This window comes from Neolamprologus brichardi, chromosome 11 (genome assembly GCF_056152115.1).
Source record: "Neolamprologus brichardi isolate AB-2024 chromosome 11, ASM5615211v1, whole genome shotgun sequence".
NCBI classification, from domain to species: domain Eukaryota; kingdom Metazoa; phylum Chordata; class Actinopteri; order Cichliformes; family Cichlidae; genus Neolamprologus; species Neolamprologus brichardi.
In genome coordinates, this window is record NC_142114.1 from 9,052,583 (window position 1) to 9,080,275 (window position 27,693).

Sequence of the window (27,693 nt, forward strand, 5' to 3'; positions counted from 1 at the left end):
GTCGTGGTTGATTTAAAAAAAAAAGAAAAAAAAGATGAAATTATGAACAGAAAAAGAAAAGCAAAAGCTTTCAAACATTGATGCACCATGCAGTACCATCTGGAAAGCATCTGATTGGCAGCGGCTCCACTCTTCTGCATAATAATGATCCCAAACACACCACTAATGCAGTAAAAGCATACATGGAAAGAAAAACACACAATCGAACACTGTCAGTCATGGACTGGCCTCCCCGGAATCTGGACCTCAATATTATTGCAGCAGTGTGTGATCATCTTGATACCAAACAGAACAAAAGTTAGCCAACATCCAAAGAAGAACTTTGAATCTCCTTCAAGAACTATTCCTAAAGACTTTTTTAAGAAAATGCAAGAAAGCTTTCCTAAAAGAGTTGAGGTGTTTTGAAGAATAAAGGTGGTCATACCAAGTATTGACTTTAAAGCATATTAGAACTCTACAAACTGTTCTTGCCTTATATGCTATATTTCAATGAATTGCTGTATCTAGTTCCAAATTTTTCTGGCAAAATATAAAAAGATTAAGACGGTTATAGAATACTGTTTTGTTTTGTTTTTGTTGTGTGGGTTTTTTTTAAGGATGTTTTTTCACCATAAAAATTAGCATCCCAGTTACTAATAGATGCATCTGGGTACCTGAGCTTTACTTTATTGTCCTACTACTGTCTGGTTTAAAAGACCAGGGTGGGGAAGGCCACCCTGGTCACAAACTTGCTTCAAGGCAGTAATCCACATAACAGCAGTCAATGTTATTGCGACAATGTCCATCTTTTATTTACAGTCTCTATAAAAACTCTATATACTTGGTTTTGTGTCGGCTGTTGTCCAGCACTGTACAGCATCATCTCCCAGTGTTCAAAGTCTCAACCTTCAACCCCCCCACCCACCCACACACACACATTTTAGAGAGAATCTCCCTTGATTATGTGACATCCTCCGGAAGACCGCTGAAGTTGTTTCCTCCATTACTTAGAGAGGGGAAAAAAAGAGGCCTTTTCACTATTGAGACTGTCACTCTCAATTTAGGCTAACGGTAAGCATGCACAAGGCCTCCTGGATACCCCCCACCTCACCTGCTCTCACACACACCTCCCACTGCCCCCAAACACACACACCCACGGACACACACCAAACACCACCCCATCCTCCCCTCCCCCTGCAGCAGGTCGCTGTGGTGACAGTTTGATTAGATCATCAATCGTGGCCGTTAACAACGGTTTTCCTGAGCACCTGGACCGGCAGGTCACAGCTGGCTCTGAGCTACCGCTGTCCCCCTGACCCAGCACTCTGCATGTGTGTGTGTTTGTAAGTCGGCTTGCAGATACAAAATTGCACATGCACTTTGTGTCTGTGCCGTACGTCCCTGAATGTGAGCCCATTTGCAGGGTAAACACGGTCATTTCTGTGCACGTGTTCCCGTTTCAATGTTCAGTTCAGACAATGCAAAAACACAAAAATTCAGTCTAACAAAAAACAACAGCAAGAGTTTTATTCTTGGCTGTGAGATGCAATGTAAAACAAGTTTACAAAAAACAAAATAAATGTTTCTACATGCAGAGAGACTGCTGTAAGAATAAAAATTAGACTGTAGTAATATAGCACACAGTAAAGACCAAAACAAAAAAACAGTACACATCTGTATCTGTGAGTTCTTTACTAGATGCTTCCTAGAGTGCATTGTTCTCTGTGTTTGCAGATACACAGATACCAAGATGTAGCAGTTATGGCTATTCATCTGTAACACCACACACACTCTTTACCATAGCTGCGACGCAGTGTACTTACAAGCACACACAGACATAAATTCACCTGCTTCCCTGCGTTGTCTTCAGCGGCTCTATCGGGTTCCTCATCGTTCTGGTAAAGCAGTTAAATTTATGGGCTAACAATAATGGGACAAAGTGTGTGTCTCATTGCGATTCCTCAGGTATTCCATGATTAGATAAACGTCCCTGGTCTTTTCATAAAGCTTGTTTATGGCAGCGTGGCACCATATGCTACTGCTTCTACCCACCCACCCACCCACCCAACCATCTCTCTCTCTCTGTTTAATTCTCTCCCTTTTTCTTTGTCCCTCTCTCTGTTTCTCTCTATGCTTCAAATACTGCCCTACACTGCCTCTACCAGATGCACGCTAGTCATTATTCTGTGCCAGAGTCCTGGTGGAGAAGCTAAAGTTGTGAATTAACATGTAGGAGTCATTACAAAATGATGATATCCATCTGCACTGTTCATAGGTGCTACTTAGTAAATTGTCTAGGCTGTAGTGGCACAATGTTAACGATATTGTCTGTTTGCGTCTTTTTTGTTAGGAAGTTGCTCAGATTTTACTTGTTCTAATATTTTTGTCTGCGTGGTTGCGCTCATACGACATGCCAGAGTCACTGAAGTATGTTTTAATTGTGTTCTAATATTCAAATGATTTCCAAATGCTCTGACTATGCAAACGCAGGCAAAGCAGCAGAAGTTTGGCCTCGTAATTAATTCTCAAAAGCAGCATACCACTCTGTGTGTGTGTGTGTGTGTTTTTGTGTGTGTTTTAAGGGACAGAAAAAATATTCTGCAAAGAAGAGTCAGAGAAACAATTAACTTCTCCAGCCAGGACATGGCAGTAAACACGCGATTGTTCACTTATTGTCTTGTTTGGTTCAGTTGTGTAAGAAGACACAGAGACGCTGAGTTTGTATGCCGTAGACTTTTGTTGTAGTTATTAATGGTCATTTCACATTAACCTCACTCTGCTAATATACCCGACAATGGCCCAAATCACCTGAGCAGCGAGGACGATCGAGGCGGCCCTGTCCCCCTTGTCCAGCCAATGCTATTGCAGCTACACTGCTATCCCCCCTACCCAATGACCAAGATTAATGAAACCTCCGCCGTTTTTAATTAGCATGGCCGCAGTCATCAATTACGTCTGCCCCACCCCAAATACAAATATTGTTATATTTGGGGGGGAAATTCTTGATTTATTTCATTGTGGTGGCCGAAGGAGTGAGATGAATGGCCTCCCATCATGGTCATTTGCAGAGATGAGGAGGAGGAGAAAAGGAAGGGAGAGCGGAGTGGTAGTGGTGGGGGGTTGTAATGTCGCACATACAGTATGGTAGAGGACGTGGACACGACGGGGCCAGGGTAAAGCCAAGTCTGTAGGGAGAGTGCAGTCCGGGTCTCAGTCCCTGTAAAGCGACCTCAACTGTTTACAACCTTAATTAGACTTTCCGTGAACTCAAAGTGGTGTGATGTCAGTTATTCTGGAGCCAAAACGAGTAACAGGTAGTTTTACGCCGTGTAGTTCGAGCACTGATCATAGGACTACTTAACATTTGCAACAGTAATGAATGAGTCACAAAAAATTGTGTACTTGTAATTGTGTATTTTCCTTAAATAAAAAATTGTTGCAGGATCAAAGTTAATTGTGGTCTACTAAAAATATATTTTTTTCTCTTTTAACAAATAATAAAAATACTGCAGTACAGTTGAACAAATAAGTTAATTCAAAAAAGAGCAGCAGTGTATTATTCTAGTAATTGAGACTAAGCTGTGTAGTGTTAATCTGGACTAACGAGTCTGCTGTCATACATGGAAATGATTCAGGATGTTCATTTAAACCGTATACGTGAGCTGTTACAGTTCCAACATGTCCCCCAAACTGAGTACATTTGGCACTCACATATGCCAGACTTTCATCATTGTTACTTTTTGATGATTTTCTATAGTGTTTCATCTACTACAGTACTAACTACTCAGTATTAATCTCAAAGGCCTGTCTCATGTAATACTTTAACACAAAGGACACAGTTTGTAAGAACACATTTAAGGGGGCGACATTTTTGTGCAGTCGGTTTTGATTAGTTTTTTCTAGCTGCACTGGCAAACAGGTTAGGCCTCAGTCTTTGTCTTTGCACAGCGTTCCTCCAAACAACTAAGTCCTATTTACTTAGAAGTCCAAATAGATAGTGTTAGTAAAATACTGTGCCGTAGCTCTGAACGTGCTCCATCCAGAGCAGTCATAGTGTTAGTGAGTGTAAATCGCACTCGTGTAATTAAACCCTGCACTGTCCAGTCCAGCTTGTTCTGCTTGTTCTGATATGATGCAGAAATGAAAGGAGGAAATAGTGCAGACGCCATATTTGGCTATTTATTTATTTTATTTAGTTTTTTTTAGGGGTTTCATGTCTTTGTTGGCTCTCTCTCAAGCTATTCTAGTTTAAATCAAGTCTAGACTTGTTTTTCTTATATTAGCGTTCTTGTATAAATTGAGTTAGGAAGAATAATAAACTCCCCCGAAATCACTTATTCTGGAAAAAAGGGGAAAAATAAAAGAGTGGTTCATGAACGATTAGCCTGGCGCAGCTCCTTTCTGCAGTTTCTCACATTTGCTAAAATCTGACTTCAGTGTGTAGTAATAATAGTGGGAGTATGCTGCTTTATGACTTGAAGATGTACTCGGCTCCTTTCTGTGGTTTGGGAGTTTGGGTGTTTGCGCTGCGGTGAGCCACCAGCCATTTCACTTCTGCTGGCCACACACACACACACACACACACACACACGCACACACAGATTTTATACCCTTACTGTCGTGGCCATCGCCTGCCCACTGACTCAAGAGAGAACGGTGGGAAACATCTTGAATATTTTATGAAGCTCGGGAACCCCACCTCTGTCTTCCCCACCCAGCAAGCCACGGCCGCTGTGTCCAGCAGCGCGCGCGCACACACCAGCAGAAAACAGAAATAATGTTTTAAATGCAATCATTGTCAGGCCCAAACAATGTCATTTATCAAGGGAGCATTTGGGACTGTATAATAAGTTTCACATTATTAATACAATTTTTCATCCTCTGTCAAGCCTATCTGATTTATGGCACGCATGTGATCTAAGGTGATCATTGAATTACAATTCCAGTAATAAGAGGGAGAATGGACCTGGTCTTTTACTTCTGCCCACTGGAGCACAACCCCCACCCCTCTACCCCCGTTACACACACAAACACACACACACACACACACCACACAATCCTAGATAAACACCCTCCAGTTGCAACATACTGCAATTATGCACAACATGCAACGCGGTCACATCAGTCGTATTTGTGTATAACTTTCACGTTTCGTGGCACGGGGCAAATTTGCTAAATATTTGAGAGTTAAGCAAATATCCCTGCTACCTAATTTCAGTAAGGAATAGGTGGGAAGACGGGGAAGAGAAAACCAAAAAATGAATGAACCTATGCCTGTTAATTAGATAAGGGACAAAGCTCATTATTCTAAAATTATATTGGGGCTGGAGAGTAAATATGAGCGGCCCGTTAAGGGCTCAGTAATGGGACGGGGATGCGAGTCGTTACAAGGCCGAATGATTTACAGCTAGATGCTCTTTGATGTATAGACTGTACCTTTTATTAAGTGGCTGTCGTTACGGTCACTGGCTCAGTCATTTCCCTTTGTGTCTAATCAAAATCCATATCCAGACACTCCGCCATCCTGGCCGCTCCAGATGGGAAAGAAAAAAGTAGTACGGAATATCAGCGTTCCTTCCCCACAGCCAACTCCTCTCCTGCTTCCTCCGCCTGAGCTTTTGCATTCAGCAAATTTGAGCCGAGATTCTTATGATCTGGATAATGCAATCGAACAAGCAACAACAGCAAATAAACAAATGGAAATGTGAAATTCTTTTGAGGTAATTAAATAATAAAGACAGACTCCTATCATAACGTTTTGGATCCAGTTTGAACAAGTATTTGCGCTATTAGCAGTCTTGCTCGGGCTTTATCAGATTAGCTGGTTGTCGAGGGCCCGCTGATCGGCGTCATACATCATCCTGTTTGATTTCTGTTTAGAGCAAATTTGGGGAAGCTGCTAATTGGATTGTGGGAGTCTAGCCCCGGTTAAAGATGGTAAACAGTGGAGCAGGCTTGTCCCCCCAACTCTCAGCCCCACAGGCTTCCAAAACGCCAGCCCTCCTCAGGATCGCCACAATTTATGACACATTTTCCCCGTATTCTTAAAAGATAATTAGGTTTATCACCCATTTCTTTCCCCTCGCAGCCCCTCCCTCTGCTTCCCTTTTGTGTACCTGAGAGAACACAATCGCAGCATAAAAACATAAATATTTCTGCAGCACAGCAGCGCTGGCAGGTGAGCCTAATGAAATTCTAGGAGTGTAATTTGATTTACGAGGTGCTAATGCGGCCTGATATTAGAGAGAAAAAGCTCTGATATGGCTGCCTTGTGCTGTATTTAAGGCCTATCAGAAGCCTGATAAAGAGTATCCTGTCCTCAGCACAGCGGCTGAGTTATTGTTGCAGATATTCATATTGATAGTAATTCTTCCCGACGCAATTTAGTGCCGGCAATATATAAATATGGAGATAATAGTTAATTTTGGTGGCTGCTCAGATTGCAACGCTTTAAATTCAGGACTCGCCAAAAAAAAAGGAAAAAAAACAACTTTGAGCTGCGAAGCATCTGGACGCTTTTTAAAGTGCCGTTTAAAGGATGGGTGGCGGTGCTGGGAAGAAGCCTTTGACCGAACCGCGTCACACAAATCAAACTTTCAGTACTTTTCAGCGGCTGCTAATTTCAGCAGGAAGCTTTTCGGAGCTCTTGATTTGCAGTTCTTTTGCTTGAAACATTGTGATTAATAGTCTGGAAAAAAAAAACCCTATTAAGCTTTTAAGTTAACTGCATCTGGAAGCAAGATGTCAGGCCAGTGTGTGCGTACACATGCGGGTGGGGGGCATTTTTATTCATTTTATTAAGCTTTGTGGTGTTGCATTCTTTTACCCAAAAACAAAATAAATTGTAATTTAAGTTTGTGCGCATGCTCGCGTTTACCCTTTGTGCGTTTTAAAAGTGTGTTTGTGGCTACTGAGCTATGGCTCATAATAAAAATAGGCAATAACACGGCCACCACAGAGGGATCTGGCCTTTGCGCCTCCGCTTGCTTCCCTCTCCCCTCCATGCCACCTCGTTGTAGTCATGGCCTCTCCCCATCCCCTAAGTTATGGTCTGAATAACATCGCAACAATATTAAGATAACATTTCCTGATTGTTTGTCAGGCAGCAGGCTCCTTCACCCCGCTTTCATCACGTCCACCGTGTTCATTAAATTGACAATTTGTATTTGCCCTACAGCGGGATAAACAGGAGCTTATCTGATGGGCCTGGTCTTTTATTATTTATTTCATTATCTTTTTTTTTCTTCTTTGCCTTCTCCTCCTCCTCTTTCTCTCGGGATTGAAGGTAAACATAAATCAGCAGCTGCATCTCTGTTGTGTGCCGTTGTTTATATTGCAGTCATATGCAGCGGCACTCGTCTCCGAGGAGATTCATCTACAATGCTCTGCAGACACATGTGGCCTCTTCATGGAGGTTTTAGCTGTTGTTTTGTGTGACATGCTGGCTTTACACTCCTGCTGGTCTCAGTGTGATATAACTCAGTAGCTGTTTCACTTTAAAATGCCCTTCTGCGCAGACCTACTCCTAAGAGAGTCTCCTCTTCTTCTTTTTCTTTATTTCTTTCTTCTTCTTTTTTTTTCTCACTGCAGTGTTTGTCCTTTTTGTTTCATGCAGCAGGCCAGGGATGGATGCCTTTGTTCATTTGTATGTTAAACTAGCACCATGTAGGAAACTGATTTGAGTACCCACAGACCACATTGACTACAGCGCATTCTCTGAAGCGTTTCTCCTAAGCGCTGTGAGCGATGATGTTGCCCCGCTCAATATCTTAGCCCGGGAACAAGCCTGTCGTCGGTCAACATAGTGCGCGCAAACGAAAAATAACGAAGCCGGCGCCCTTACTTAGGAAACAGTTGTCCCAGGAATTTAATCTTTTAGCCATTTTTTACCCAACACCCCCCTCTAATCAGGTTTCAATTGACTGCCATTGAAGGAATAGCTTCTCCTCAGACACATATATAGGTCCGAACCCAGTCAGACACCATTTAAGGCTTACTCAGTCTTCCTCCCAATATCTTGGAGAGCTCAGGGCCAAATGATTTAATCTTCATTCAGCTAATTTAGTCTGGATTTAAGCTGCCGGGTTGTCGAAGTGCAGAGTGATGGAGTCTGAAAACAGGATGAGAGAGAAAAGGGATGGGGGGAAGAGGAAAAAAACGGAAGGATGGAGGGAGGGAAAAGAGCAAGCGAGATAAAGTTAGAGCGATGGAGGGAGAAAGAGAGAGGCAATGGAGGAGGAGGAGGAGGTGGGGGCTGAAGATGATGATCCATCCTGACCCTAGTGAATGCTGTCATGTTCCTCCCTCTAGGTAATCTCTCTCACTCACTCGCTATTTTGCATGTGAAAATGCTCTCCTGACAGTTGCATATCAGATAAATTTTCTCTCTTTTTTTTTTTCCTCCCCCCCTCTTTCCCTTCGCCAAATAAACAACAGTCTTCACTTTGAAGTTGTCTGTTTGTGTCAGTTTGGCTTGAGGCGAGAGTCGGCCTCTCTCCCTCTTTCTGTCTTTGTGTTACAGTGTGAGAGCATCGACAGATTATTTCCTCTTACAGCGACCGGCCAACACAGCAAACCAGGGAGAGAAATTTTAGCCATCCAAAAAAACAAAAAACAGCCAACATAATTAGTACAGTTGATTTAAAAAATAAATAAATAGATAAGTTTGATGGGCACTTGCAGTCAGGAGGAGCAGAGGTGACACTGCCACTCTTACCTCTGACATCAGAGAATGTCTGTTTCTTGGTTAGAGAATTATTTTTTGCATCTTTTAGTCTTAATCATACTAAAATCGTGCTCTTTTTTAACACTCTGTCATTCAGTTTACATCAACAGCACATGATTACTGTTTATACTAACACATCCTCTGTGAGGACCCCTAAACATGGCACCACCTCACCACTAGGGGGTGATAGTGAGTATATGGTAATGAGTCAGGTCCTCCTTTCTGGGCCTGTTAAGAGGTATAGAGGCTCCTCCTGAGGGATTTCTGTCACAATTAAGGCCAGTGTGGCCTGTGATGTTCTGACAGTAGCTCTATATGGCTGATCTGACAGCAGGATCACATTACTGTATAGATATGGTAATCAGTGACAGTATAGACACAGTAGCGTGCAGTTTGCTGAATGAGGAGGGAGGAGAGTCACCTGCATCTCTGAATAAATCCACACATGGTGTCAATCATGTCGTGTTGGTTTGTGATCAGAAGGGAAAAAGGAAGAGAGCAGGAAAGACATGAGGGGGAGATGGAGACACACAAGAGGCTGAAAGGCAGTGATATAACGAGTAGAAGTAGAAGTTGCTTCAGATTACAGATGGGTTTTTTGCCTTCTGTGGCCTTAGCTAATCAGTGCTTGACAGTAATATGAAAATAAAACATGCAAAACAAGAAGGGAAAAAATTAACTAATGGGTTTCTCTGTCTCTGTTTATATTTGAATGTATTTTCACAGTTAAAACAGTCATCTGTTGGCTTTATCCTTTTCTGTATGTGGTCATTTAAAACCAAGAAGACCAAATAAATAGAGTGCCAAATTGTTTTTCAGATTCAAGGATACTTGTTATCTACTAACAAACCTTTTTTTTTTTAAAATGCCGGAAATTGTAATGCAGTTTTTAGACATGATTTTGGCTTCCCATAATTGAGTGCGATTGAAAGATATTGAGAATGCATGCTCAGCCAACAGAAAGCAAAGCAAAAAGAAAATCCAAATCAAACACCCTCTAAATCAGCTCCTGATCCCGTGCCTGCATGTGCCAATCACAGCTGCTCCCTCCACGTTTCCTAGATGTAGTCTGGATGAGTAACGCCACGCTAAAAGACAGATATACAACAAATAACATACCAGAACAGAAAGAAGAGATTGTACCAAGAAGTGGATCAGCATCTTTTTTTATTTTTCGGGTGGAAATACTTGAGATCTGTGAAGTGGTGCTAAGAACAAAGCATAAGCCAATAAATCCAAGTCATTTAACCTCTCGAAAACACACCACAAACTGCAGTATAGTAAGCGAACGAAGGCCAAGAAATTCAGCACCAAACATGGTGGGACATCCCAGCAGGGACAATGTGATGCTTGCATTCCTGTACAGCGAGAGCAGCACGGTCACTCGTTGTGAACGTCATATGTAAAAATGAAAGCTGTACCCTATTCATCTATATATATCTATAGATATAGATATATATAGATATAGATATTTAATTCTCTTCCAAGTGATTAAGTGAATAATCATTAATTTAGTGTAAGTGAATAAAGAGGACCAAGCCTATTTTGATCCAAAGATGACTTTAATACATATTTGCCACTAAGATTAGAACTGAACAAATATAATCTATACATTAATATACCTGATTAATAATTAACATAGATTGGAAACACAAGTGGCACAATCACAAACAAACCTTTACATGAGCTCAGATAGATGGATGGATTATATCATTTACTTGTGCACATACGCTGACAAAAATGATAATTCCTTCTGGCCTCGGAGTTGCGTGTTGTGCTTTTATGTGTTTTTGTTTCCATAAGAATGTCGCCTGAATTCTTGACAAAATAAATGGTAAAATTACGAGCCTGAGCTGAGAGGAAAACAAATATGCTGCGACATGTTTTTGTCATTTCTCGTCAGGCTGGTTTTGTCCACTTGTTTGCTTTGTGTTGAGATTTTTTTGCATGTGCTCCTCTGCACACAAGGACACACTAGTGAACCAGCTAAGTATTGGAAGATTCCAGTCCAAATGGATTTTTGGAGTTCACAGCTCGAGTGTGGGACAGTTTTGGATTTTAGTCAAAGTAGGGCGAAAAGACCGTGAACGTGAACTTTATTTGAAAGTGTTCGCAACTAAAAGTTCCAGTGCAACTACTTTTGTCTGCTCCTTTGTCACGAGGGGTCGCCACAGCAAGTAGCTCAGTGTATTAGATTTTATGCCAAATACAAGGAGGATCTATGTATAAAACTCTGTCTAACCCCAATTGTTTGGTAACAGAAGCAGAATCTAATTAATTTAATGTTTAGATTGTTTTATTTTACTTTATTGTAATTATTTGTGAGACAGTATTCTGCAAAAAATGTCATCACTGTGCACGTCCTACATTTAGGTTATTTTCATTCATTTCTGACTTATACGATATTACAGTGTTAGAGTGGTCAGTGTATATGTGCGTTATCCTCATGAGCCAAGGGCACTGAGAGCGCATATCCTTAATGCAGTCGCTTTAGGTGTACAGTTCTGGCTGTCATCAGAGAAGCTCCACCCACCTGTTCAAACCTTCTGTTTGCAAAAGGTAGCCAATCAGAAGAAAGTAGCCTTAAAGCAAGAGCAGCTAAAATAATTTCTTTTGCGTAGTTGATGAACTGAGGTCTGGTATGAGAGAAAAAAGGATTATTTTGAACCATGAATCACATAAAGCTGCTCTTTCAAAGCACAAGAATTAAAAAAAAAAAATGGAGTAGGAAGTGAGCATGAAGGGTCCCCGTTAAGGAGTGATAAACGTGGAGGTTTGGAAGCAAAACAGGCCATTTCCTGAAGCCACACACTCCCCGCCCAATAAGTCCTTCTTAAAATAGTTTGAGAACTCTGTTGGGTTTTGTTGACTCTGAATTGGCACATATTTGTTTGGTTTTTTTCCTCCCCTATAAAAAGTTTCCAAATATTTTTCGTTTCCAAACCTCCATCTTTGCCTTACTTCTTTCTCCCCATATTCGCCTTCCCTGCTCTTTCACACGCATGCATACACAAATCCATTCACCAAACCGCTTCTCTTTCTCTCTATCTCTCTTCCCTTCACTGTGGTTCTTTTGCATGGTGCCTAGCTGTTTAGAGGCAGTATGCATATGTATGGGCGAGACGGTGGATCGTGACGGGATCTGACATGCGGGGACAAGATCAAAGCGCTCCATCTGATCCCATAAAAACAGACGCAAACCCTCCTCTCATCCTTACAAAACCCCCACTGATAGTCAACTCTGCCAGCACTGACTCCTCCATCTTCTCTCCTCTCCTCTTCCTTTTCTCTCTTTTTACCTCCATCCCAGCATGCCTCGTTCCCACGTAAAGGCCCGCCTGCCTGCCTGACTTTGCGATTACGCCCTGTGATAAACAATGGCCCGTTTAGCTCATAAAGCAGGAGTGTTGTGCATAATGCTTACAATAAAAGATAGCATCTCTTCACTCATCTTATTTACCTCTCCCGTGGTGGCACAGGCGACGAGCTGTTCTATAAATACCGCAGAGAGGAAGGAAAGGGAAGGAAATGCAGATGCAGACATACATCTGTTGGTCAAATAAAATGCCTGCCAAGTCCGTTGATGAGAACAAGAGGAAAATGGAACTATTTATAAATGCACTTGCACTTATAGCCAGGTGATGAAGGTGCCATTTTAAATCTCCTCCATCCTGTCTGGTAACGTGAGGTTAGACTGAACCGGTGCAGGTTGACACCCATATCACATTTTGACTCATCTTTATGGAACATATAGATTGATGCGGAAGCCAGGACCCCCCCCCCCCCCAGCACTATTCCCTTCTCTCCTCCACTCCACCACCCCAGCTTTAATTCCCTTCTTTCTCCTTTTTCCCTGCCTCCTTTTCTTTCTCCTTTGCCCCCCACCACCACCAACAACAACCCCCTTTCCAGTAAGGAAGATGTATGAGTTTGAATTATTGATTCAGACACATGCTACATGCTGCTCGGAGTCATTATTTGTTCAGGTGAGTGTCATGCTGCTCGCTATGAAACAGATACCACGGGGATTAAGCGACACAATCAGGACTTAAAGACAGCCGCCCTCCCTAAAATAACATGGCCCTCGCTGCAAGACGAATGCTCCCCAAAACCCGACTTCATTTGTTTATGACTCGCACATTAGTCATTCTGCAGCTAAATTATAGCGCGGGGGTAAAGATTAATTCAAGCGCGCGCTTTTTCTATTGTTTTTTTCCCCCTTACTTCTTTGTGTTTTATTCGTGAAGCTTAATAACACAGCAGATGACTATAGGTGCAAACATCCTACACACTGAATTAAAATAAATAAATACATATTTTTAAAAAGACAGAGAGCGAACATGCAGCTTTTGTTGGTCGTAGGCGTGGGTGCGAAAATAGACAGATGTCCAGAGCGAAGACAGAATGACATGCATATTCACAGTTTTGCCCTGATTCGCATAACGAGGGCTTTTATAACAAAATACCTCAACAAACGCTACATAGTGCTTTACATTCATTGGATTGATACTGATAATCTAAAGCTAGGTGAGAGCGCTGATGTTGATGATGTGAGCGGTTAGTTAAAAACAAAGCAAAACAAAAAAAGACGATTAGTTTGGGTGGAGGGAAGCTCTAATACAAGAGCCTCGAGAGAATGAAGCGGGAGGTAAAATGTTGCTAACTGTTCATTTAGCCCTGGCTAAGTGGTCAGGGACGCTGGACAGGTGAACTCTATTCTCCCCACTGGCCTTCAGGGTGTGTGTGTGTGTGTGTGTGTATGTGTGTGTGGACTGTAACAGAATTTCTCTAGTCCTTTGGGCCCTGGTGCAAAGCAGAGAATAAATGGTGGAGGTGGCAGGCCAGGACAGAAAAATCAATGCCTGCTTATACAGACATGACACACCAGCAGCCAGCTGCATTCTGTGTGCGTTGAGTGTGTGTGTGTGTGTGTGTGCACGAGTGTGGACGTAGATGTACAGCGTACAATCATATGGCCCTCTGGTCCGTGGTTGTGAGTGCAACTACCCAGCAACCTCCATTTCCTCTCTCACAGGGTGGATTTTTCTAGCGTTTTGCGTCAGCTTTGGGATCAGTAAATAACCCTTTGTTTCTCCCCCTCACCCCCTCCTTCTCCTCCTCTTCGTTCCTACCTGCCCCATCTTATTCTCTTGCAGGAAGTTTGAATGCGAGTTGTGCGAGCGCTCCTTCAGCGAAAAATGGGCCCTCAACAACCACATGAAACTGCACAGTGGAGAGAAACCATATAAGTGTGCCTGGCCATCCTGCCACTATGCCTTCCTCAACCTGTCAGCCATGAAGGACCACTACAGGACGCACACGGGTGAGACAGAGTTAGCAAGCTCCACTGTGAACCATTACTGCTGCTGCTCCTCCATAAACACACTGACTGACACACTCTGAAGTGCAAAATTCATAGGATTAGCTTTTTTTTTTTTTTATATGTATATACAGGCAATCAGTGCTTTTATGAGTCTGGGACAAAGGGTTATTTATCAAGAAAGGCTCTGCTTGGATCAGACAAAATGTACTTTTTCATTCCTCTATAGCTGCTATCTGCTATTCAACAAAATGAAGTTTATGTGAACTGTGAAATTCTCACATTAATTATGAATCTTCACAGCTTTGTTTGGAATAAATATACACAAGTTTTTGGCCGGTAATAGCCTCAGCTTGTCCATCTGTACTGATTTTCAACATCCAGGGAAAGTCGAGAACTAGTTCTTGGCGCTCTTGCAGACACTTGCTAGATGGTTAAACACACCTTCTGAACCCGATAGGACTGTCACTGTTATATGATATTGTATCGGCCAATTAATAGCCAAAGGGACGAGCAAAACAGCACGGGGATGTTTGAATTTTTGTGTTTGTTTTGTTTTGTGCCATCCTCCAGACTTGGATGCTTGAATGTTGTGGAAATTAAGGTAGTGTGTAGTTCTCAAATCCAACTGGTTGTCATGTGTATTTCCCCAAAAATCCATCTGGTCGCCAAGTGTGTCTTCCTCAAATCCAGCTGGTCAATGAGTGTGTGTTCATCAAGTCCATCTGATCGTCGGGAGTATTTTTGTTTTTTTTCCTTGCTTTACACCAATCCTGTGTGTATGGGTTTTTTTCAGTGATGCAAAATGGACTGCATTTATGTAGCACTTTTCTTGTCTTATTGACCGCTGAAAGCTCTTTACACCACAGGCTTTTTTTCTTCGATAATTGGATCAAACCCTGACCTTCCGATTAGTGGAAAACCTGCTTTACTGCCTGAGCTGCCGCTGCCTCAGAAAAATAAAAAGCAGGAAAAACCCACTTATGATTCTCTGTCCTTTCATATAGGTATCCAACCTTTGATCCAAAAAGAGAAGCATTAGGAATTAGAAGGTTCCCATTTCTTTAAAAATCTGTTATTTATCGACAGCTTTTGGATACAACACTGATTCAACGGGCAATTCAGAAGATCTTTTCTAACCTCACCTGGAAACTACTTTTTATAACTAACCAATAACCAATCATTAATCAGTAATTTAGCCGCTTTCTTGTTCCACTACAAAGTGAATCGCTTGATTAGAAGCGATGAAACCAGCCAGTGAGTCTTTGCACTGAGATGAATGATTAATTTAATTGTGCATTTCCCCTCTGATTCCATCATCCCCTTTCATTTCTGTACATACAGTAAAGAACACTTTAGGACTGCTTTGAATTGTGTGGTTTTCTTCTTTAACTTGCTAAAAACTTTGGATGGACAGATGGTGCAGTGGGAGGATATTGTCTTGAATAATAGCCCCTCGATAGGAGCCCAAGTCAGTTTCTTTGAAAGTGTCTTTATGCCGCAGCCCAGCAGTTTCCCCTCGGCCTCAGTAATGTCCCACACATGGCTCCTTGATGCCCTTTTAAGTCAATGACAGAAGCAGCAGCAGCCAGTGGCCTGACAGCCTGACTGAGTGCTTGCAGGAGAGCCCTCCATCCGTCACGGGTGCCTGCTGTGTGCGCGGGTTTCTATGTGTGTCAGTGCGAGGCTTGCTGAATGTTATTTTAAATGTGTTTTAACAGTGATGTAACGTCAAGGCGCCTCTGACATAATTAGATGTTTTATTTTCATTTGTTTCCAGCTCTCATCATTCCCCATCAAGTGGCTGGCGTCACACTGTCACTTAGCTGTCATTTGAAGAGGTGTGGGATGGTATGCTGTGGTGTGTGTGTGTGTGTGTTTGTGTGAATTTGGCAGGGGGAAACACAGACTTGAGAGTGAGTTAAGCGATTGAGAGGGAGGGGTGATTGAATATAGGAACTTGAAAGATCACAGATGACCAAATAAGAAATATAAAAGTAGGAGAATTAAGATTGAACCTGAAACAACCTCATTTTAGTCAGCAGCAAGACCTGACTTGATTAGCGACGCCCCAAAAAAAGCTAACACAATTTGCTCTGCTGTGACCTCCGACACTCCTTTGCCAGTTATAATTGGTGCTGGGTTTGGGCGGCTAGCTACAGCTTTACAATCATTGCAATCACATTCCAGCAGCCAACCTGACACACTGAAATATTATCTGCATATGTGTGATCTGTTTAAAAGTTATAAATCGTCTCCTTCACAGGGCTAAGATGCAATACTAATAAAATAAGTAGGAGATTTAAAAGTTGAACTAATCTGCCCAGGGAACAGAGCAGTCAGTAATGGAGGGGGTGCGAGTTAGAGTACATGTATCTGGGTTATGTAGAGGCTCGCAGGACGATGACTAACTGCTGCGTTTGCACTGGAGCAGAGTGTAATGATACGTAGCTCATTAGTTGTAAAAGTGTAAAATTAAACGTCACAACGCGAGGAAAGAGAAACCAAAGCATCCCTACATGAACGTCATCACAGTTACAAGTTCTGATTGACTAGGTTTATGTCAGGTGTGTTTGATTGGTTTATAACACTTAAAATAAGATTCCTAATCGCTCAAAACAGCAGTTAGAGCATCAAATTGGAACACTATGGGCAGGTTGGGCGTAGGCTGAGGAATCAAACGGCATGCAAAGACAAAAACATGTATATTTTTGAGTAATGCTGAAACCTTCCTCTGAAAAAATATAATTTGGCATAGCAGGACAAGTTTAGGATTAGCAATAGCATGTTTTCTTAAACACTGACCAGGACCAGAGAATTACCACTCTCCGAACTTCAGGGAACTCTTTTGAAAATGAATTTCCAATAATTCAGCACACCAAAAGTCACTCTGCGGCAGTCCTCGTTTAGATATTACTCATTAAAGCAGCAGTAGTGACTACCTGTTGATAGTTATCTCTAATCAGTGTAAACAGTTACTATTTTTTACTGGATGTGAGACAGTTAGTGTTGTATATTTCCTTATTACACTTATAATACAAGAAACCAAAATTAGGTGATGATACTTCTTTATTTGCTAGCTAGCTACAACTGTTGAAATGTGCTAGCAACAGTTGTTACTTGTTGTTTGTTGGTTTGAAATGAGAAGCCTGCTTTTATTTAACTTATTTTGGACTTCAATATTGCTTTGTGGTGATTTTTTAACCACTTTTTTCATAAGCTACAACATATTTTATGCCCTCTTTTATGAGTGTTAGCATTTCATGTGCCAATATAATGTTCAGTGGTACATAAAGGTACAATAGAGTGACATAAGATGAACAGCAGAACATCTGTGACCAATCAAGTTTTCAGTTTAACATTTGATACATGGGGGAAAAAGTTGTTTCTTTGCATAGCTTAAACTATAATAATATAGCATAGTTTATTAGTAGATGCATATTTCATTTTAACAATTGAAATCTGCTTGACATTTAGTAACTAAAGCTTAATTTCAGAGGTGGACACCCAATGACCACCTTTAGACACACCCCTGCATTCTGGAGGTATTAGGGACAGAGAGGGGGATGAGTTCTCTCAGCCTACAGCAAAGTTTACACTAAATATGACAAATTTAAACTTTGTGGCAAACTAAATTTTGTTGACTGCACATAGACTACTTTATCTTGTTTTGTTTTTAATTTTAATTTTAACCCCAGAAGAACTTTTTCTCACACTCAGCCTGCGTTTACTGCCTTTGCCCACTGTGTCTGTCTCAGAGAGAAGTGGCTGGAGTTTCAACATAAACTTCATTGGTCATCTCAGAGTCAGTCTAAATCTTACAATACTTGTTTTTCAGACACATGCTTCAAAATAGAAACATTCACACCCACCAGCTCTGCACCACCAGCTTCACCTTTCCTACTGTTTTCCCAACAGCTTCAGTAACCTCATATCCTTGAGAAAACATTCTACTGACTACAAGAAATAAGTACTTATTAATGAGGGTTTGCTTTAACTACTTGCAAACTTGTAACTGTGATTGGCATGAAAGTCATCAATGGTTCTAATGAGTCAGTTGATGAGTACTTAACTCGCCTACGATATTTTTTTCCTTTTGTTCTTCTTACTCTGCCTTTCCCTCCTGTACATCATTTATCTGACTGCTTTCTTCTCTAAGATATCAGCCGTTAACATTTGCTTGATAGATAATTGTCATCCCATGGATACGAGAAAAGGGAAAGACTTGTTACTCATGGCCACTGATAATTGGTCATGAAAATTTGCATATTAATGATCAAGGCTCGCAAAATTTCAAAATCTCTGGTAGCCCTTCGGGCAGGCATTCTTCAGTTTTTGGTAGCCCAAAATAAATTTAAGTAGCCCGAATAAAAAAAGAATTTTTTTTTACGTTTTGTTTCCTTTACAATATTATACATTAAAGTATAATATTGTAACGGAAACAAAAATTAATCAAAAAAATTGTTAAAATACAAATCACAACAACTGTATAAAAATTAAAACCATCAACTCAAATACTTGGTTCAAATTGAACAGAAATTTCTATGAACTTGTAAGAACTGTGTAGAACATGAATCAGTCTGTGTCAGATCCTGAATCTGAAATTTTCACTGAAGTCAGGGGTAAGAAGTAAGTGGAACCAAGATCTAGGCCATTTGCTTTTTGAAGTTTGCAAGGACTGCTAAATTCTGCCAATGGTAGTTCACTCTTTGCAATATAGCAGCTGTTCTAAACAGCTTTTTCAGGAGTTCTTGTTGTGCTTGGTTTATTTGTAGTATGTTTTTTTGCAATTGGTGTTTGTTCTGGGAAAGATACTGCAGACTGGGCAATAATGCATTTCTTGCATTGGTTCTGATGGGGTCTTTCTTAAAATGACTGGTCCCAGTAACAAAGGCGCTTGTCGACTCAGAAATCAAATGAAACTCACAACACACCTGGCAGAACATCATGATATTTAGCTCGTCATATTCCAGCCACAGAAATTCTTTTGTCCATGAAACCAAAAAAGCTGCGCTTTCTTTTTGCCTCATAGTCTGATTTGTCCAACACGTTCTCACTCCCAAAGCGTAACATTTTAGGCTAGGTGACAAATCGTCAACATATTACGTTTTCGGCTACCCACCACATTCCTAAATGACGACCTCGGAAAAATGAGGAAATGTGAGAACCGTATGGACTCAATCTACACATGTTCGCTCTTTTCCTTCAAATAGCTTAGAAACACGCTATTTAACATCATTTAAGTCCTGTTTAAGGTGAGGAAAAAGGTTATGGTTAGGGCTAGGGATAAGGTTAGGTTTAGGGCTGGAATACAGGGCTGGAACGTTGATTACCGCGGGAGCGTCATTGCACTGCATTTCAGCCATAACCCGCCGCGTTCCTAAGGAACGCCGCGGGACGTGACAAAACGTCGCCATGTTACGCCTCGGGAGTGAGAACGGGCTCGATTTGTCATATCTTTTCCGTTTTGTGATCGGCTTTTCTTTGGCTGCCCCTTCTTCACCCTGACCTGTCTTATTTGGCTCTGCAGAACTAAAATACCAGCATAAATCCTGCTGCTTTTACACACGTACTTACATAATGATCAGCGATTCTTTGCGCACTCAACCTCTGACATGTTTAAGCTTGCTGCGAGAGATTTCACTTGTCGCGTTTGAATAGTAAGCTAATGAGTGATAAGACGATGTCAGAGGAATTGGTGCGCAATTAATCGTCACTCACCAATCAGTGCTGCCGCTCTCTATACACCGTTCGCGCGATCGCAAAATGAAAGTGAAAGCAAAAAGCAAGCGCAAATTCAAACGCGATTTCAATATGTCACATATTGACAGTGGCTCATCGATGCCAATGACATAATTACTCAGCTACATTGGCGAAAGAATGCAAAAGCACTGACATATATTTTCCTATGATAGCCCGACGGGCAGGGCTGAGTTAGATTTTGGTAGCCCGACTGGAAAAATCGCTAGCCCCGGGACGTCGGGCTAGCGATTTTGCGAGCCCTGATGATCCTGAAACTGACCTCATGGACCATTGTTAGTCAGTGGTGCTAATTTTGGCCATTATTCAAATATATTGTTTATAAGGTTGGGGAAACCTGCAGTAAGGTGAGTTTTCTCTCACTGAAAACGCAACGTCTAGATGACCAAAATCAAGTTAGTGGGATCCCATGGATAGAGTTGCTGATTGTGACATGCTGAGCCCCGCTCCCTAAAAGGACAGCTTAAAAAAAGTTAAAATCTCTGCGCTCCTTCTCCTGCCTCTAATGGAATTCACTGTTGTTCTCTGATTTGTGTGTTTTTTATGTTAATCATTCCCTGCTCACAGACCAGTCCGAGGGAGGGGGGTAGAGGGCGTGGATGGGGGATCTAGTGGTCGACAGCCGCCAGGGTCATTTGTAACGGCTGATGAATGAGCGGCTCAAAAAATAAATAAGTGGACTGAATCCGACCCACCCAGTTTTTCCCAGGCTCTTGGGCATTGTGGTGGTGGTGGTGGTGGAGTGCATAGAGGAGGTCTGGACACAGCGACAGGGCCACAATTGATTTCCTCATTGCTTCAGTTTGTCGCTTAATCTGGCGATATGCTGATAAATCTTCACACTTTGTCAATTAATTTCCCTGAAAAATGAGACCCAAAATGGCGAGCACATCAATACAACAGCGGATTCCGTGTCAAAAATTAAGCGGTAAAATTAATTGCCCTCCCATCCGCTCCTGCTAAAACATAACTAATGAGGGAGGCAATTATAGCTGCATGCAGACTCCTCCGGGGTTATTTAAAACGCACACAGGCGCACACATATATATGTATCCGCACACACATGCAAAGAAGGGTTGTATATTTTGACTTCAAAGTTCTTTTATTGTCTCGCAATAAGGCGTATTTAATTCCAGTAAAGGGCGGAGAGTTGAGGTGTACCATGGGAACAAAGGAGACGAAGTGATAGCTATTTTCAAATAGCCCAAAAAAAAAGTTTAAGGGCTCTCAGTGCAAATGTATTAGCGGGAGCTGTGTTTTTAGGACATTTTAGTGTGTGGATTTTGTGCACACTCAGTTGCATAGCTGTTCGTGATCTGTGACTTGAATTGCATTTGTTTGCAGCTTTGTATATCTGGCCTTCCGGACTGATGTATGAGGTCAGGGTTCACAGTCTCAAATGAATTCAGGCTAGATCCAAAGTTTAAATTGGTAAAGGATACAGATATGTTTTTAAGGTGAATTTTTTTTTAAGTTATACGAGTCATTAGTGTACCTATTAAAAGCAAAGGTTAACCCGAGTCATGCATGCTTGCAGTCAATTCAAGGTTACAAGGTGGCTGAAAGGTCTATGTTGCTTTTAGCAGTTAGATGTACAATGTTGATAGCAACGTGTCACTTTTTTTTTTTAAACTACCCCACCTCACCATCCCCACCCTGGTCTTGGGAGTGCTCCACCCCGGAGAACAACAGATGAAAAGCGCACATGTAATTTATCGCCAACGTTTCCTCCTCAAGAATAATTGTGGCGACCGCGGCTGGGCGTAGGGATCGATGGCTATAGATTTTTCTGTGGTGGGGTCTTGTAGCGTTGGGTGTAATGAGAGATGGAGAGGGCGGAGGAGGGGACCCGCGCTGTTATTCTGATGGGGAGAAACGGTCTGATCGAGATGCTTAGTAACTCATGTAGAGTTTAAAGACACGTGGAATATAGGTGTTATTTATTTATTGATTCATTATAGTCAAAGGCCTTGAAAACCCAGGTTTTCTGCAATCAGTAGGAAGAAAAAACCTTGTTTCACAATTACAGCTGTGGTTATGTTTCAAGAGTTCTGTGTGGGTCCTGTTTGTGGTGCTTGATACAGAATCATTGTTGGTTTTATTTTGTTTTTTGCATCAAAGCACACTGCACAGTCCAAGTGAAGGTTAATGCCTTCTTTTTTGACTCTGAAACTCATGCTAAAGATACCAAAGCAAAGTAGTCTTGTTGCGTACGGTGTTTAATCATGATGAATCCATGTTATAGAGAACTGCGATACTTTGATTCAGCTTGTCTTGCAAGCTTGCTCTGCAGATCTTATCGTTCTATAATGCGTTTGTAAATTTGAGGAATCTTTTCATTTTTTTCAGGTTATTAGAACACCTGATACAAAGAGTTTTCTTTTTTGTGTAGCTACATAAAAAAAAGCAGACTGGACATTCATTTATATGAAATCATTGCTTCTTTAAAGGCCATCCACACAGGGACTGAAAAGTGAACCTGTATGAATTGGTGAACAAATGCACCTTTTTAAGGCTGTTTTTCTCCCTTCTAAGTGGCACTGCATTAAAACTCTTCTCACAGTCGAGTGGCTTTAAATGGGTATAATAGAGGAAACTTGAGGCTGCTTTGTCTCTGCGGATTCAGTGAAAGCTGCTATCTGTGCAGGAGAGGAGCAGAGCACTACTGAGGCCCAGCTGGAAGAGTCACCCAAATGTGTTATCAGTATGTGGCGAGAGCTGGAGTTCAACATCAGCATTTAGCTGAATATTTAAGTGATGGAGAGCTCAGCTGCACGTACCGTGTGTGCTAAAATGGGCGACGTGGCGCCCACAGTGTTTTCATACATGTGCAGGTACACAACATAGACATATATCACACCGCATGCAGTTTGATTTGTGTGAGGATTTGCATACACATCTGTGTCCATTCTCTAAATGCACGCATGCATTTCCCCGAGTGCATCTTATCACAAATGTTTCTGCCGTGTGTGTGTGTGTGTGTGCAGGAGTGTGTGACTGGCTGTGTGCAATGGCAGTCACAGAGAAAGAGAGAGAGAGGTAGACAGAGGGAGTGTGAGAGAGAAAAGACCATCATGCTGTTAATGACAGAGCCAGATGCAGAGAAGAGAAGAGGAGTGTAAAAAAGCTCTCTGTGCTCCCCATCTGGAAGGCATCGCCCCCAAATGAAGTTGTACAAAACCATCCCATTGATAATAAAGCTAATTTTTATGGCTCTGACAAGTATGTAATTATGTTCAGCGGTGCTTTTCAGATTTTATCACAGTCAATAAACCACACTGGCAATTTCCCGTCCCCCATTTGACATATTTACACGGATCCATCTGATTGGAGGAATTAGTTAGCTATGAGAGCTCTGATGGATATACACTAGTGATCTGTGACTTCTGCTTGGCTCATCTGTTAGCCAACTAGACCCTCTGCTCATCTGTTCAGTCTGTCTCTTCTTTTCTCGCCTTCTGCCTTTCTCCCACTTCACACATTTTCCCTGTCGAACCATTTTCTCTCCTCTTTGTCTTAACTTGAGCTCTCAGATTTTGCTCAGTGGCTCCTCGGCTACCATTTCCACCGAGAGTGGGATTGTTCATTCTTTCCCGCATCAAACTTTTCCACTCAGGGGATTTCATAAATCAAATTCAACAACCCTTCACTTAGTACCACCCTGTGATAATTGAGACTGCAAATTTACTGTTTAGCTAGATCGTTTTTTGAGTCGTGTTAATTCAGTATTAAAATTAAAAGCGATTAAAAGTATAATTAAAGGACAGATTAATTATGCTGATCTTGATTTGAGGCAGACAGAAGGAAAACACCTGAAACCTGGATCAGTTTCATCAACAGTATAGATTAACATGCTCGAACGAAACCAGCTGTAAAACCACAGTTGTTTTTTTTCATTCTAGGTGACTTCACATTCCTAGCATATCAAAATAAGTTTAAAAAAATGGGCATTCACTTAAAGAATGATACAGAACAGACTAAATACACATATTAAATACAGATCGTAAAGGTTTGATGTCCTTTTGCATTTTCAGAAATTAAAAATAAGCAGTTTTTGTTGCTTTATGTCATCTTTCAAAGACATCTTTAATTCTCTCTTCCCCCCCCCCCCCCCCCCCCCCCCGCCCTTTAAAAACCACATAGAATACTATAGGGTGTTTCAGGTGTACTCTCAGGTCCATAGCTACCAGCAGATGCCTGCTTTTACAGATTTAGATGAGCTTTTAAGTGCTTTTTTGCTGTGTACATGTTATGTTCACTTAAGGTGGTATGGTAAACCTTGGCTTTGTTCTGCACCTCTTTAATTGCTTCAGCTTCAAATTTTTAATTGACTGAAATTAATCTTTAAACCATTTTTTAATCTCTTGAATGTGATTTGCGTTTGAATGAGAGCATTTCTGCAGAAACAAAAGCAAATTAAGCAAAATATTTTTCCCCGTGTATAATTCTGGTTTCTCATCCACTCTGTTTTTCACAACCGCTGATATCCCTAAAGCACTATGTTTCTCTCTCACTCTCTATCTCTGCAGGAGAAAAGTCTTATTTATGTGACCTGTGTGGTTTCGCGGGAGGCACCAGACATGCCCTCACCAAACACAGACGCCAACACACAGGTAAGCACCAACTCACACACCCTGAACTCATGTTGGAAACTTGTCTTGTCGCACAAACTGATTCCCACGTGTTCATGCCTTCACCATGTCAGAAGGTGTTTGACACCGAGATCCGAGCAGCCGTGTAGTTTAGGCAACCGTTTGCCCTCCCTCGGTCGCACACATACACTCACACACAGGCGCATCAGTGTGACACGCTGCTGTCAGTGATAGGCATGTGTACCAGTGTGGCTGACTGAATCTGAGATTTTTAATTTCAGTTATCATTTCACCATGTCATTCTGTCGCTTAGGGAAATTGCATTTTTCAGATAGGCTGTCAATAACGAGTGTTTTTTTGGGGGGGAAATTGAGATAGTGAAACAAATACTGTTCTTAGCCGTTGTCTGGCAGGCGTCCAAGGATCAAGAATCCTGTTATAAATATTCATTTAGGTTTTCATTATTCATTTTGTTTGCTCCTCAGTTTTGCTGCCATTTTTTCCCCCTAAAACCGCCAATTTCTGTCCTCCTCTGCCACGTTGACACGTGTCAATTCCACTGATTTAGCCACATGTCCAAATCATTGGCGATACGGGTTCACATGAAGGGACTGTCCTCAGTTTGACAGGTGCAGATTTTTAACGACCAGTGCTAATATGAATATTTCTGTGTTTGAAGTCTCCTCAAGCAGCTTTGTTCAGGTGTTTTGTGTTTTTTTCCAATTGGAAATTGAATGGCTGATCTTATTCTCAATATATAAATGTCACTGAAGCAGTACTAAAAGAAACAGCGGACATAACAAAGTTCCTTTAAATGTCACGTTAAAAACAAAAATACACAACTGCCACAAATAAAATTAATTACAAGTAAAAAAAACAAAAACCTGTTTTGTTTGTTTTTTATTCTTACACTCCAGACTAACATGATAACCCACATCATTAAAGATACCTGTCTTGTGTAGGTCCCACTGGTGCTGCCAGAACAGATATGACCAATCATAGCATGGACTGAACAAGTCCTCTGAGGGTATCAGGTACCAAGATGTTAGCAGCAGATCCTTTTACTCTTGTAGTTGTGGAGTGAGGTATTCATGGATAGGACATATTTTGTCTGCAGTTTGGTATCCTGCTAATAGGAGGGCTGTATGTTTGCATTGTTTAGGTAAGTGGAACAAAGTGACGTCCACTTAAATGAGGGGACCCAACGTTTCGTCCCACTTTCTCCGTCAACTTACCTTCTTAGCACAGTTCATGCGGGTTCTACCTATTCTCTAGATGAACAATAACCATCCAGGTGTCTCTGTTGCATAAATGTCTCATCAGACCAGGCCACCCTCATCCTTGTACCACATAGATACCCACTGTGTGTGTTTTCAGAGTTCTTTACAGGTTTTTGGCTGTGCAGCCCATATGCTATTTCTGTTAGATTAATGGCCGTGCTTCAGTTACGGAAATTACAGTACAAACAGTAAAAAGCCTTATCTGGATTACCATCAAAATCTCACTCATCGTATTTGTTTGAAATCCATACATAAGTTTCCAGTCCTGCTGAGAGATGAACTGATTTGGTTGAAAACGCAGCACTACAACCAACTGATACTTCCACTTCTTACAGAACACACATTTCAGCTGGATCTAAAATATGTGTTTAACTCTTACTTTACATTTCAACTTCTTCTGTATTTGATTATACATAGTTTTACCATTAACCTTATATTATATTGTATGCTTTTATACAAGTGACTTTTCTTTGAATCCCAGCCTTTATTGTTATTCAACTTTTACTTAAAAATATAAGAAAACTTTCTCCACTTATATCCTTAAATGGCCTTTCTTCAGCAGACGCAAACCCTGCCAGAGCTTTTCCCTCATATGTTTAACTGATTTAAAATTACAGCTTTCATACAACAGTTGACAAAACCTTGTGTTCAGTCTTTGTATAGTCGTGTTTAACACACGCATGCCTCATTTTATATTTAGTTATTAATTAAAGTTTTTTTGCAGCACCACAGGGACCTACACCCATTGTCAGATAAATCCTGCTACCTGCTATCTCTCAATGTATGCATGTTTGTTTTAGCTCACATTAGTGGGTCACTGCGGTCTCATCACTGCTGTCTTGTCTGTGTCTCTTATCTTTTCAATCCCTCCGCCCACAGGAGAGAGGCCCTTCAAATGTAAGCTCTGCAACTTCGCCTCCACCACGCAGTCCCACCTATCACGGCACAAACGTGTTCACACCGGGGAGAAACCGTACCGCTGCCCCTGGTGCGACTACAGGTACCGCCTCATTGACCTCCGCACGGTTGGTGGCGCTGATGGCTGCCACCGTGGCACTGATGATCAGAGGGTTGATAGGTGGGGATAGGATGGGGATGTGGGGGGGCGGGTTTGTAAGAGTGTGGTGTGTGTGTTGGTGAGATAGCAGGTGGCATTGTGGGGTAGTTTGGTGGGTTGGTGGAGAGGGTGGGGTGTTAATGCTAGTGGCTTTGAGTGTGTGTGTGTATATCTGTGTGCGTGTGGCGGGTGGGTGGGAGACGTTGAGGGCAGACAGGTCTAATCTCCACAGCACGGCTCCATCTCATCACTCTGCCATCATCAACAGGCCCAGCCAGATTTCCCCAACACACACACACTCTTACTCTCCCTCACACACACACACACACACACACACACACACAATGTCACTGTCACTGGCAGGTCCCTGTCATTAAAACACCATCATACCGCATCAGTAATTACACAGGAAATTGTCGGTGAAATTGAAAAAGTTTTGGCTGGCGTTGCACATCTCCATCTCTCTCGATCTTTCTCTGTCTCTCTCTCCTCTCCTCCCCCCTTCTGTCTTTCTCTCACCCCGCGCTTCCTCGTCAGGATGTGGCAGAAGAGTGTGAAAGGGAATGATCTCAAACCCATCATTGGTTTTAGATGTACTCTTCATTCGTTTTTTCCCCTCTGTGACAAAGTCATTTCAGCTGCTTGCTACACCTGCTCCGCCGTAGTGAAGCACTTGACTCATTTCATCTGTCTTTTGTATTCAGTTCAACTTGGGGGGAAAAAAATGAAATGCTGAGAAGTAATAGCTGCAGTCAGGCTATTCTTCAGCAATTATCAAAGGATTTTATCTCCCGGTGTCCAAAGTTATCACAGAACGTCTCTTTTGGGTATCGTGTAGGAAGCGACTAGCATAGGTCTTTTATTGTTTAATTTAAGTTGAATTAAGTTTCATTTCTGAGACGATAAATCCTGCTTATATTTGGTTATGCCCTGTATTTAATCTAATTTGTTAACATAACCAGTGACTGTATTGTCTTCCT

The 27,693-nt window shown here is 41.7% G+C and overlaps 1 protein-coding gene across 1 annotated transcript in view; it reads left to right on the forward strand.

The window, feature by feature from the left end:
* Positions 1 to 27,693, forward strand: part of znf407 (zinc finger protein 407) — a 154,475-nt gene that overhangs the window by 76,045 nt on the left and 50,737 nt on the right. The window contains exons 6-8 of the mRNA XM_006794878.3: positions 13,861 to 14,027; positions 24,314 to 24,397; positions 26,536 to 26,656. Of these exons, the coding sequence (XP_006794941.2) occupies positions 13,861 to 14,027; positions 24,314 to 24,397; positions 26,536 to 26,656 (372 nt within the window). The remainder of the gene's footprint in view (positions 1 to 13,860; positions 14,028 to 24,313; positions 24,398 to 26,535; positions 26,657 to 27,693) is intronic.